At 31.9% G+C, this 14,192-nt stretch overlaps 1 protein-coding gene across 1 annotated transcript in view; it reads left to right on the plus strand.

Moving 5' to 3' along the window:
- The window catches only part of RDL2 (ionotropic GABA-aminobutyric acid receptor RDL2), a 37,748-nt gene extending 31,532 nt beyond the window's left edge, over window positions 1-6,216 (plus strand). The window contains exons 9-10 of the mRNA XM_028176339.2: window positions 37-186; window positions 367-6,216. Of these exons, the coding sequence (XP_028032140.1) occupies window positions 37-186; window positions 367-531 (315 nt within the window). The 3' untranslated portion in view covers window positions 532-6,216. The remainder of the gene's footprint in view (window positions 1-36; window positions 187-366) is intronic.
- Window positions 6,217-14,192: the final 7,976 nt, after the last annotated feature.

Consider the following 14,192-nt stretch of genomic DNA (forward strand, 5'->3'; position numbering starts at 1 on the left):
AATAAATAGATATACAAAAAGAAATTGTGTATACAGGAAGGAAGATTTAAGGCACATGACTCAAAATCTTATTCTAAGGGTAGCACCCTGGAGAATACTATTAATGGAGCACGAGCAGCCGTACCTGGACCCGCACCGCAGCCCGACGAAGAAGCAGGAGGACAACCCCAATTGATTCCATCTAAGGTACTTTGACCAACACAAAACACGTATGAAAAATGTATCAGTTAAATTGTCCGCTTAAGCGATATCGTTTGTGTGAGTGCGTGTATATATGTGTAAGGCAATAGCGAAAACATTTGCTAATTGCGATTACTTTTCATTTTCCCTATCAATGATCAAAGTGCAGCTGAGTATAATTTTCAGGGTATTAACAAACTACTGGGCACAACTCCTTCGGATATTGACAAATACTCTCGCATCGTGTTCCCGGTCTGCTTCGTCTGCTTCAATTTGATGTACTGGATAATTTACTTGCACGTCTCCGATGTTGTTGCTGATGACTTGGTACTCCTTGGCGAAGAGAATTGAACTGGAAAAATGAAAAGACTACTACATATATTTCGTCAATGCACTTTAGCACTTACACAATCTAGGGTGCTCGTTGTCAACCATCCATCACTTATATTCCATAAGATTAACATAATCTTTATTAGCTACATAAAGTTATTCCACATAAGCTTATTCCAGTTAATTACTGATGAGAAATAGAAAACTATATTAAAACAATATGGATTTTGGATTTTATGTAAACGGCACCAGAGAATGAAGTCTTTTTGGTGATAAGAATGCAGTACTGTAAAAGGAAAAAGAAAATCTTTGAAGTAGTTATTATCGAAACTTTGATTTCCCTTAGCACGTATTTTGAATGTGTAAGAATAAATTAGTTTCCTCTCTTGAAAAGACTAGAAATTATTCTATTTTACTTCTATTTATTCTCAGTAATGAATATTAAATATATACATCTAATTGAGCATCGTCAAGAGCATTTCTAGAAGCCTGTTTTGTCAATCCTAAATAATTTAAATATTTTTTTCTTTATAAATATTATACATGTTAATAGAGCAGGCTGTGTTACTGTGTGCAGATTTTAATTCTTTTTCATAATATGAAGTACATAATCAAGTGAAACTACCCTCAGGACACAAATTCAGTAAACCTAGTATTCATTTTATGTAATTCGTAAATTAGCTTATGTAAAATCATCCTAAATATCGTCGTAGTATAATAAACTTAGTTTGAAAATGAATTCAGGCATAGTGAAGGATTATTTTGTCCATTCACGATAAGGTTTTCGACTAGTAAAGAGCACCGCATAAATTCTTTCCCTGATTGATTATTAAATAAATCTAAAGTTTAGTCTCAAAGTAAAGTCAATGAATTCGTTAAGCATGTAATTTTCTTTTAATGTCAAAGTGTAATACAAATAATAATTAGAAGTAAAATCTACATTCATATATGCAAGTAATATGATATACTAATACAAAATATTATAATCTAGGAATTTGAAAGTATTTCGTTGATTGTAAGCAAATATACACCGGTAATTATTACACTTATATAATTTATAGTGCACGAGACACTTTTTCTACGTAGAATTATACTACCTAATATAATATCAAACGAGTATGTTCGTATCTGAGTCATAAAACTCGATAATTTACAATGTAAGATTGAAATTTAAAGCTCAATAATTTTATTCGATTAGGTATTGTCAATAAATTGTTGCTTAGTCGCACCATAGCACAGGTAAATAAAAATAAATTATATTATATATTTAAGAAGTGAAAATTGTTTTAACGCCTCTCTGAACAGTTTTTTAGTGTAAAAAGAACGAAAGATGATGAGGCTTACCGCGTCAAGCAACGAATAGAAAAGAATGATTTTGATGTTGACCATCGTTCGATTGCTTTATTATTATTATTATTTAAACTATCGTCCTTAAAACTCGGTGTACTTATTGTACTTTGTCGATTTTAAAGTGGTGCATCAATTAGGAATGATTCTTAAAGCAAAATGGCGCGTGTCTATCTTATTCTAAACCACGATACATGTTTAGTTAGATACGCATTTAGTAATGTGTGTATTGTATTGATTATGTAAGCGAATATATCTATAATGTAAAGTATGTTTTAAATGATAATGATTAATGAAAATCGAGACTAGTGCTGTGAAACAATATGAGTTCGTTAGAAAATTCTGCACTTTATTCCTGTTAATAACTCAGTGTTGTTATTAAATTAATATTTAATGTTCTTTTTCTTGATAAATTTTATTAAAAATGTCTTAACAGTATTAAGCAAAACAATTATAAGTATTTTTGAAGCTATAGATAGATTTATAGCATTGGATTACTGTAACAATTGAAAACATCAGTATTTTCTTTTCATTTTTATTAATATTTTACGTAGACTTGTTACAGATTATATATGATATAATAATTATGTTAGAATAATATTCTTACATGTTTTTTTTTTCTGAATTTGCTCAAATGTAATTGAATTTCTCATTATTATTAATGTACAGTATTATTATTATGCATTATCTTGTTGTATTTAAATTAAGAAGACAAATAATATGTCAGTACTTATTAATTTTTTTTTGTTTTTCAATTAAATAATTCTCAACGATTTAATAAAATCAATAAGTACATTAAATAAATGTAAAACCTCATTTTCTGCAATACTTTGAGATTATAAATCAGATATAGTAATTGAAAGCCAAAAATACTATAGGTTCAAAAAATATATAATATATACGGTTGCGATTTATTGTTTAATATAATACATACATATATGTATATAATATATAATATGAAATAAATATAAGACAAAAAGTTGGCATTATATTGCACCTAGGTAGTAAGAAAGTAGAGTAGTTAAGCGAAGGGGGGCGCGGGCGATGCGCGTATGTACCTTTTTTTAAATAGTATACTCATTTATAAAAAGTAGAATACTATCGAAAACCGATATTAGTATTGAAGAATCAAGTGCGATGTTTATTTAATCTGCTTATATAATCTATATAATAATATGTATTTTGTGTCTGTGGTTTTGCGTGTACATCTACATCTAAATTTATAATTAAAAAAAAAAAAAAATTTATTCAGTTTATTTTATAATCGTTAAAATTGAAAAGTTCAATTTAAGGTTTAAACATATTAATACAAATATGTTAGTTCGATTGAATATACAATAGATAATAGTTTAGGTGAAATCCGATATTCTGCTTTACCTTTTACGTATAAATGTAATCAATCCATTAATAGTTACCAATAATTGAATAGTAGATAATTCGCTGTCGTTTTATTGATGTGTATTATCGCGTATACATAATTCAATCGACATCGATGCTGAGAATGAATCGCACGACTTGATGACGGCAGCCGGAGGTAACCTGGGACGACCGGCACCGTACTCTTGTCATCAACACAAGACCTGCATAAAGCGTTTCATCAAATATTCACATTTAATGGAAACGTCAGCAGTATATACGAATTTCATTAAATAATAATATCGATGTCACCGTGTGTTTTATTTGACGTGATGGATACTAAAAGAATATACATATGTACGTCTAGCTGTGTATAAATTGAGGAGATGCACAATCACCTTAATAAACAGAACATATAATTTTTTATTTACTGCTTGGCGAGGTCATAAGGTTCAGTTTGGCTTGTGCCGGCGGATCAGTTAGAGAAACACGTATTTCCTTCGTAAATGTATATTGACAGCTACCGCTTAATCGTAAAGTTAATTGAGACTACGTTTTTAAGTTCAAAATCGCAAAACAGAATCACCACCGCTATTATTGATATTCAAATGGAAATACAGTAGGTAGAGAAAAAAAATATGATAGGGTCCTGAAAGAATATTTCGAAAAGCAAAGTCTAATTTTCTAATGCCAATTCACTGAATATTGTTTTATGATTGAATACAGTAATTTTTCATCGCTATGTAGATTTTGATTCAATTCATAAAAACCCTCAAAATTAAAGTCGTCTCAGACGCACGAGCATAATATGACGTGAGGAGATTTTGGCGCGTAAGTTGGTGCAAAATTTCGTATCTCGATTAGACAGCTCCTTTATAATTAGTTCGCTGATTTTGATTAATTCAGAGCTAATAATTAATTAATTATATAATATAATATGTTACTTACTATACGTGCGTGTACGCATCGCCCGTATACCTTTAACGCGAAACCAAATTCTAAATCACATTTAATAAACATTAGCGTAATAAACAAAATGTATTGTGAAAATAAAAATCAAATTAGATAAACTAAGATAATTTGTTATAATAGTATAATATCATATAATTCTATGAAGTTAATCAATAAAAAATGTATAACCAAACTAGTCGCTCCTTTAGTATAGACAACGTAAACCTTAATTGCATTAATTGTAATGAAATTAAAATAAAAACATAAAAAAAACATTAAAATGTTTTTGAAACGCAAGTGACTATTGTGCAATATTTATTTATGTTTGACCAAAAATTAAACAGTCTTTACATCACTATGAAGAAGTCACGAAAGTTTTAATTTAAAATTTAAATTTAAATTTAAATCTTTGTCACTTGCTGTGTCAAGAAAGTTAAATGTAAATTGCCTTTGAGGTTTTTTGCTAATATGTCGTACCCGATTTGAATAGTAATTAGTATTACATTTTTATGTAGCCTGCAATAAGCACTATCATTGTATTAAATAAAGCTATATGAAAAAATCTATTAATTACTTCCAAAGATTAGTATATTCGTTTTGCTCATAACTTAAAACTGAAGTGGTATGTGCCAAAATCTGAGACTGTGAGATAATATATTGTTTTCGTGGTTAATGGTGAAATGTTTTTTTTAAAATCAACCGTTAAAACGAATAGGATCTTTTTTTTTCATGAAAGTAAATAACTAACTCCATTCTAATCTACGAAGCACTCAACACTGGAATTGGTAAATTTAAATATTTTAAATATACATGGTCTTAAACACATCAACTTTTACTACATTTCCAGCTATTATAATATTTAGTGTAGTCACAGTCTTAAATAAAACATGCAAACATTCAGACATATAAATTTAATAATAACGCAATGTTTCTTCTCTAAAGTCGGCCATAAAATATCCAAATTAAATGCGCACGTGCAAGAAATTGATAGAACATCGACTCGTCGTGTGAATTTCTAGAATAATAATAATATGAGTTCTTATATCCGGCACGTTGCGCTTAATAGTACAAAATTAATATAGAATCAAAGCATGAACACATATATTTGCATTTCGTTAAAATTCTATACTTTTTCACCTCGTCTACAATTGCTTTACCTTATTTAAAAGTTGTCGTTTTGGGAGATGTTAATGCAATAGGTAAGTTTGATCGTTTACAAAATTTGTTGAACGATATCAATGAATATTTCGAAGCACTGTTTGGCCGCTTTGGATAACACCGTCCGTGTGAAAAAGTATGTACAATTCAATGTGAGAAAACAAAACTACGTAGCTTTAACTAGGATTAATTTAAGACACATAAATATTATTTTTATATCATCTCATCGTACATAATAGAGAACTAGTTTTTTAAACAATGTTATCAGTAGTCCTGTTATAAATGTATATGAATTCACATGACGGTACAGATGAATTTTATGACATTACGTACACAGATTGTTTTGATCACGTAATTTACAATATGCTAAAATAAACTCAATATATATATCATAATGCCAAAACAAAGAGGCTAGTTTTTGAAAGTGTTCAAATTTTAAAAGCAATTCAGAGTATATATACATACATTCTGAGCGAAACCATAGTTGTTTTATTCGTTGGTACCGAAACATGTGAATCAGTACTAATCTCAATCGATGTAGATCAAATATAAAGCAATACCATTTTACCATGTGCTATTTGCAGTGCTTTATTTTCACTAATTTCCATTTCAATGTAGATAATTTTGGCAATAAACATATTCTAAAATAATTTATAAAGTTTTGTAATTTAAAAAAAAACGTTTAAAGAATTTGTTTAGATAATTAGTGCTCTGTAAATTTAGAGACTTATATTTCTGTACTTATTAATATTTTTCAGATTTATCTTTCTCGACTCAAGTCAAAATTAATCGTGTCGTTGTGGTTAATGATATTGCTCAAACTGATTAACTTTAAAAAAGTAGTTACATTGTACCAAATTTAGTTCTGTGATCCAATAAAGTATATGATCTGCACTTATGATTTTTTATTTATGCAGCCAATTAAACCTCACGTTTTTGGACCAAAGCCATATGTTTGCAAATATTGTGCAAATATTGTCGTTCTTAAATTGGCTTGTATATTCACTACAAAAAGTGCAATCGAGATAATAAAATAAATATACATTGATATTGGAATACATTTTAAATTGAAGATCATTCATTTGCCTGCCCTTCTCCCAGTCACCTGGGGTCGGTGCAAAAGTTTTCTCCTTCCATACTCCTTCTATCATATACCATTTCTTCGCTCACTCCCCTCTTACACATATCGTCTTTCACGCAATCCATCCATTTCTTCTTAGGTCTATCTCTTCCTCTATATCCTTCCACATTCATAATTAACACTCTCTTTTTAAGTAACACTTTCTCACTAACAATTTAAATTGAAGATATTTCTCAATATTCATGTCCATACCGAACTTCCTCTATACAAATTTTCTTCATTCATTCAATAAAATTCTGAATTATTCATTTGGGAAAACTAATTTTCTCAGTTAAGTTTGTTTGTAGTTCTGGACATAAATTTGAGTACAAATATATATATTATAATTATCGGGAAACTTTGCATATCAATAAATTTAACTTGCAAGTAACCCAATAAACATCAGCAGCATTAATCCTACAGTAAAACGTGGGTAGGTACAATAAATGGTACCTATATACTGCACAATTGTTCTCATCTAAGATTCAAAGAATAATTAAACATTTTGCAGAAATCACTACATCGACAAACATTACATTAAGTTATATAAGAACAGGATATTTATTATCAAAATATAGTAGTATTGAAAACAAATTTATATATACACAAGATATTCAAGAGGTAATAAGTTTTAAATCAAGCTCTTAGATTTTAAATTATCCAAAAATTTGATAGATACACGACACCTTTTGGTTAAGTCGAAACTTACTTTTATAAATAGCACATAAACAAAGCTTGATAACAAAAATGCTCGGTTCTAGGCTTACAGAACAATCAACATTACCAAATCTCTGATATCTGTACAAATTAATTTCATCTATGCTTTGGAAATATATATACTTTTTAAGATCATAATATTTTAGTTGTACAGTATAGACGGTAATACTAATATAGTACTTGTCGTAATTAATATCAAAATATTTTTTTAATCTGTTTCAATTTTAGTTCTTTCATTGATAAGAATATTAGATAATAGCATGAGTTGTATCTCGTTAGTATTTTGATAGTATTAGTAGTTTAGTTAGTATTTCAGATAGCAGTATACCTAGTTGTCATTCGGTCTTGTGGGACGTGGGATAGTTATTTAACAAAAGTTTATTTCTATCGAAATTACAACTTTACACGTGCTTGACTTTAGGGTACACATAATAAAACAGAAAAAACATAAACATAAATACTAAAACAACTCTTTAGGCCCCAGTGACCACTTAAAATACTTCAAAACGGCGGTACTGATCATATACTTAACAAAATGAGCTATATATAGAAAGTCTAGAACTGTAAATTCTCAATTACAAGCGAACCCATAGGGAATAACTAGTCATCTAAGTTTTTATCAAGAGGCGAAATTTAATTACCGCTTCATCCATCGTCTTTATTAAAGCGATCTATCTACCACCTAATTTAATTCTGCCTGTCTGAGATCCGCTACGACACGCGTGTATTTTAGGACTGAATTCAACCTAAAGATAGACCACTTCCAATATATCATAAGATATAAGAGACGATAACGCATCTGTTTTGGAGGAGTTCAAAATTAAAATTCCCTGCAGCGTTCCGAAATCGAGTTCTACATTACTTTGGACATATTGCATCTTCAGCTTCTACAAGGTTACCAATAAAGAATTTTCTTCGAATTAACGAGTCATACACACCGTTAAAACTGCTTTCACAATTTAATGTCGTGCATTTATTGACACTATCTTAAAGTTATTTAATAGAAAAGACGGTTGGCACTTATCCAACACCTGGGATCCTCTTATCTTGATGATGAAAACCCAAGCCAAACAAATTATCAGACCTCAAGATAATAAATAAAATGTTATTTAAAACTCTAGTAACATTTTTATACAGAAATAGAATAGAATGTCGAAGAATTCCTTTTAGATACCACCTTTGCTGTCCGTGACCACGAAAATATTGAAGTATTCAAAACTTCGGAAATAATAATAAAATGACAATTGCAATATTAAGCCGTAAAAGTACTTTTAATGTTGGCAATGAACATAACAGCGTTGAGCGTCCTATGTTGATTAGCCCATTGAGGGTAAGAGATCAAAAGAACAAAATTCCAAGCTATAGCTGGATAAGATATCGGAACCTATAGATCCATTAGGACAGTAATTTAATGGAAAGACAACAAAAAATCCGTTATTATAGAAATGTTCTTGAGAAATTAAAGAAAAATTTAGATGACGGGCCAGATATATGGCAAATAAAGCCGTTGTAACTATACTGAGATCTTAGAACTTATATCTCAAGGTGTGTGGCGCATTTACGTTGTATATGTCTGTGGGCTCCAGTAACCACTTAACACCAGGTGGGCTGTGAGCTCGTCCACACATCTAAGCAATAAAAAGAAGAAAAAAAAAACATAAATCACAAATACTAGATGTTACATGAACACGAAGCGACGGGTCTTACAAAATAACCTCAAAAATATAAATGCCACTGTGAAATTGCAGAGGTAAAATTGAACTATGAAGTTTTGAATAATCGACATTTACGATACCGATTCTGAACGCCAATATATTGGCAAGCTGAAACAATAAATACGGCATATTCACCGTTGGAGGCAATATGCATGAAACTGAATTTTTATTGAAGCGAAAACATGACCCAGTTCGGTAGTTTAATTTCACGGCACGATACTGATGCAAATCTAGTGATGCCTGGCTATGACTTAGATATTTATAAGCTCATCCTTTTTTTTTCTCTTTTATATTACATCTGCGTAGAGCGGTTTTTAATACTTTTAATTCAGAACGATAATTCGGTACAGAACAATTTTGAATGTCGACTTGGAAAAAAAAAAAAGAACTTGGCCTGAGAATATAATATAAGAACTAATATATCAAAATCATTCTTAAGAAGTATTTGATTGATTGATAATTTAAGCAAACACGGGGGGAATCACCACATACATATGTATAATAAACAGTTGGTATTTTGCGTTCTGGTAAATGAGCGTGGACTGTATTAAAATTTATTATTTTTGAGATATTTATTTCTCCTTATATGACAAATTAAAGACTGTAGCGCTGGATTTGAAAGACAAATATCTTAGTGTCATGGCTGACGTCACTCGTTGACACTTTCACGTTCAGAAATTGAATCTGGGATCAAATCACGCACGGTAACCAGTCCCAAATTAGGATTCCCTGTGCTATGGGTACCAGAGACTGACATACATTATGTACATATAAATATAGATAATAAACACCCAGAGCAAACAAACCTGTTTATCACAAGAATATTTGCCTGATGCGGGAATCTAACCCACGACTCTGGGTGAACTGTCGGTGCTGCTAACTACTGCACTACCGAGTCGGTTAAAATATATCAGTAATTATCTATTTCATGCGACATACGTCATGTCAAAGTCCCGTTAATCTATCTATACTACAGTGGTTTTAACGGATGTTCCGTTATAGCTACTGAACCGTGCATCTGATTACTTGGAACTTGGTATCCATGTAGTAAATACATGTACTTAATGGATAGGCTAATATTCATATGAGTATTGGATTCCCTACACCAGTTGCGGGGGCGTTAATGATGAGAATCTTTGTGGGGGTGAGAAATAATATGTTAATTTTAAATGGCCAGCGAAGCGGACGGGTACAGCTAGTAGATTATAAGTATACACTTTTTGTGATTTTAGATTGAGACTTAATGTCTCACTTTAAAGAAAATTGGCTATTTATTAGTATGGCATTAAAAACGAATGTTCTAATCAAGCATCAATAAGTTCATTTTTATAAATTTAACTTCCAATGCGGCTAAACATTGCAATACTACTGCATTCAAAAAAAATTCAAATACTGGGTGTATTGGTAAAATTATTGGTAAAATTAACTTAAAAGCAATATTCGAAAGTAAAATACGAATCGAATGTTGTTCAAGCCGCGGGCAAAATTTTTAAATATTTCATAAGCGGAAAACACACACGAGTGGCATCGTATCGTCAAACGAAACACTTTTCGTATTAGAGGCTTGTTTAAACAATATGAAACTCAAAGTTTATTTTGAAATTTCGTGTTTCGCAATTATTATTAAATACTGAGACCTTAGAACTTATATCTCAAGGTGGGTGGCGGACTTACGTTGTAGATGTCTATGGGCTCCAGTAACCACTTAACATCAGGTGGGCTGTGAGCTCGTCCACCCATCTAAACAATAAAAAAAAATTGCCTATACTTAATTTTTTTTCAAACAATACTTTTAATTGACGGCGCCGCGGCGCAACTCGATTAATATAGTTTAAAAAAGTACTCAGCCGTTAAAAGTCCGTGGCTTGCACGAATTCATTCAGTTTCTATTTAGGCAAATTATGAACTCTTAAGCACAAATAAACCGTGTTTGTATTTTGTACGATTTTTTATTGTTAAACTTAGATTTAGAGAATCCCTATATAGTTATTATAGTTATATCCCTATATATAACTGTACTAATTTGAACAAGTTACACGGGAAACAGAAACGGCTTAGTTACATACAGATCAGATAGATATTAAAAATAAACAAATATGTTCGTCACATGAATGTCGCTTGAATGACCGAAGTGAGAATCAAACCAACGAACCTCAGCCCAACCGTTAGGGCGATAACAACTGAACCACCAGGGCAGTGAAAGTTGCTGCCTAAGTTATTCCCTAGTTAAAATCCGCTTAATAGTTATGGAGATTGCGCCAACAAAAAAACAGACAGATTTACAGACAGAAAATAATTTTACAAAGTTATTGGAAGGTGTTTTTTAATAATTCTTTAGTTACCGCCTTTCTATTCTTATTACCTCCCTCCAGTGTACGGACACAATGATTTCAACAGTTTTATTATATTTTATTGACTATTAGCGTACGTAAACATCTTAGTTAGCAGCCTAACGTTTGAAACACCACCTTCGTATTGTTCGGATTTTGTTTTACTTAAATTTATGTAATGAGAAAATACAACCGAATAACTGTTGATCGTATTACACCCACACCCAACTTACACTGATTCTGACTCAGTAGGGATCCCCGGGGCGCCATTTGGATATGCTTTAAATTGCCCGCCGACCCAGAGGCCCGGTGGTCGTAGCACCGACGACCGCCGGTTGAACGTATAGGGTTGCGGGACGAGATACGCTCCGCATGGAATGCAACGCATTGACCACTCTCACGCGTTACCACTAGGAGTGGGTGATATCGGTTTTGCCGCGTATCGAATCGTATCTATATATCGAGGATCAATATCGGATATTGAATCTATATATTTTCTGAATCTATATATTGATGGATGCTAGTAGATTTTCTCGATTCATGATATTTGAGATTTAAAACGATACGCTGATATAATATCGTAGTAGATATAGATTTAAGTCAACGTTATACGGTTGGTTTTCTGATATCAATTTATAATATGATCTTAAAGTAATAAAAAGAACATGAAAATAAAAATATCAAAAAAACTTTCCTTCATGCTTTTACCAGGCTTAGGACTGGCTACATTATTTTCAGTTTTTAGTATTTTGTGTCTTAATTTAAAATTACAAAATATACCAAAAGAGTGTAGATTTAAAAGTTTAATACAAACACAAGAAATAAACTCAATTATTTGGATTCAACTAAAAATAGAAAAATGTGTACTTTAAAAATCAAACACAAAAAGTATTTATAAACACTTGTCCAAAAATTCTAGTTCAAGGTCAAAGCGCGTGAAATTAAATTCAACGATGCAAATAGACTATACTGCATTCAAGTTAGGGTCGAAAGTTGAAACTTCTTTCCTAAATTGTATCCTGCTGATACGCTAAGAATAATCTACAGACATATGGACTTAAATATAAGGTTTACAATTGTATGGATAATGCCTGTTTCTGTTTCATTCATCACATGATATCCCTATCGTGCGCTCACTCACTCTGGCCGATTCGATACGAACCAAACGAATATTGCTGATATTAACGAATCGGTACGATATGCCGATGCGCATCACATCGAGCAATATCGTGTATCGGCTGATATCGAAATATAGATTTCGATTCACGAATCGGTACGATATGGCGATGCGCATCACATCGAGCAATATCGTGTATCGGCTGATATCGATATATAGATTTCGTGCGGGGCGATATCGGATTCAACGATATTGCTGCGATATATAGATATTGAATCTATATACGATTTATATCACCCACTCCTAGTTACCACTGACTAATAACAGGCTAAGGACGCCTGTCCATCGGAGCGGAGCCAGGCAACGGAGCGGAGAAACGAAGAAATATTAACAAAATCAAAATCATAAGATTGCAAAATGATTCAATGATGCAAAATAATTTTGCAAATATGATTTTGTGCAATCTTAATATATCTTTTGTGCAATCTTAAAATAATTTTGCAATCTTAAGATTTTGATTTTGTGCAATCTTATTGGTTAATATTTCTCCGTTTCTCCGCTCCACTGCCTGGCTCCGCTCCGGTGGACAGGCACCCTTAGTCGCGGGTTATTGAGTGAAAATTGCCCACCGACCGCGAGGCCCGGTGGTCGTGGCACCGACGACCGCTGGTTGAACGTATAGGGTCGCGGGACGAGATGCGCTCCGGGAATGCAACGCGTTGCCCGCTCTCACGCGTTACCACTGACTGATACGAGGCTTAGTCGCGGGTTGTTGAGTGACAGGGGGTCTTCGTCAATTCGTCTCCGTCACGCTCTGGTAATCACCTCTAACACGTGGGCATAAGTCCGGCGATTTCCGCCTGACCCATAAAAAGGATAATGAAAAATATGTAAATTATTTGTTTGATCTTAAACGTAAGTCTACCCTGAGTTTTGTCAATTTATATTGTTGACATATATTTTACTAACCTAGTCCAGAACGATTAACATCTATTAGAAAATTAGGAATAAAAGGTTCCTATCGGCACGCTTTTAAAACTGCATATCAAAATCATAAAGGCTACTCTAAAAAAAAAAAATTAGGTACTCAGAAAAATCATGAATTTAACAGCACTAAGTTTTGATTACGATCATTAAATATGTTTATTTATCATTATGAAAATAAGTAATATTTTTTTAAATTGAAACTTATTTGTTTCGTTTACAGAATATGACAGATAAATGATCCAAAATGGTATTTAAAGTGTTATTTTTAAAATACTAAGTTTTATATTTTTTTAAACATCATTAAGTTAATCCATGCACATGGCTTCACACCATGGTGGAAATAGACCATCAAAATTGGACAGGGGACTCTTTTTGTTACGTAGAAAGTCATTGGGCTAGTGATTTTTTATTTCGATCCTGCAGTAATAAACGAGTACGGCAAATATTGTATGAGCATATAAAATTAATTACCATAAGATGAGCATTTGTTTATCAAAAAAGGCGTCTAATTTGCTAATTTTTATCCCTTAGATTGGTGAAAGAATTAAAAAGAATGAAATTTTATATGGCACTGTTTTTTTTTTTTTTTTATTGCTTACATGGGTGGACGAGCTCACACAAGTTCTAAGGTCTCATGTATAGTTATAACGGCTGCCCCACCCTTCAAACCGAAACGCATTACTGCTTCACCGTAGAAATAGGCAGGGTGGTGGTACCTACCCGCGCGGACTCACAAGAGGTCCTACCACCAGTAATTACGCAAATTATTGTGGCAGTTACTTGATTTCTTATAGACTGAAATAAATTTTAAATCCTATTATCGTAGCTTAGAATGCATTATTATTTTCCGCCAATGTTTCGCGGCTATTAAAAATTTTAAAAAT

This window comes from Bombyx mandarina, chromosome 01 (assembly GCF_030267445.1).
Source record: "Bombyx mandarina strain Sakado chromosome 01, ASM3026744v2".
NCBI classification, from domain to species: domain Eukaryota; kingdom Metazoa; phylum Arthropoda; class Insecta; order Lepidoptera; family Bombycidae; genus Bombyx; species Bombyx mandarina.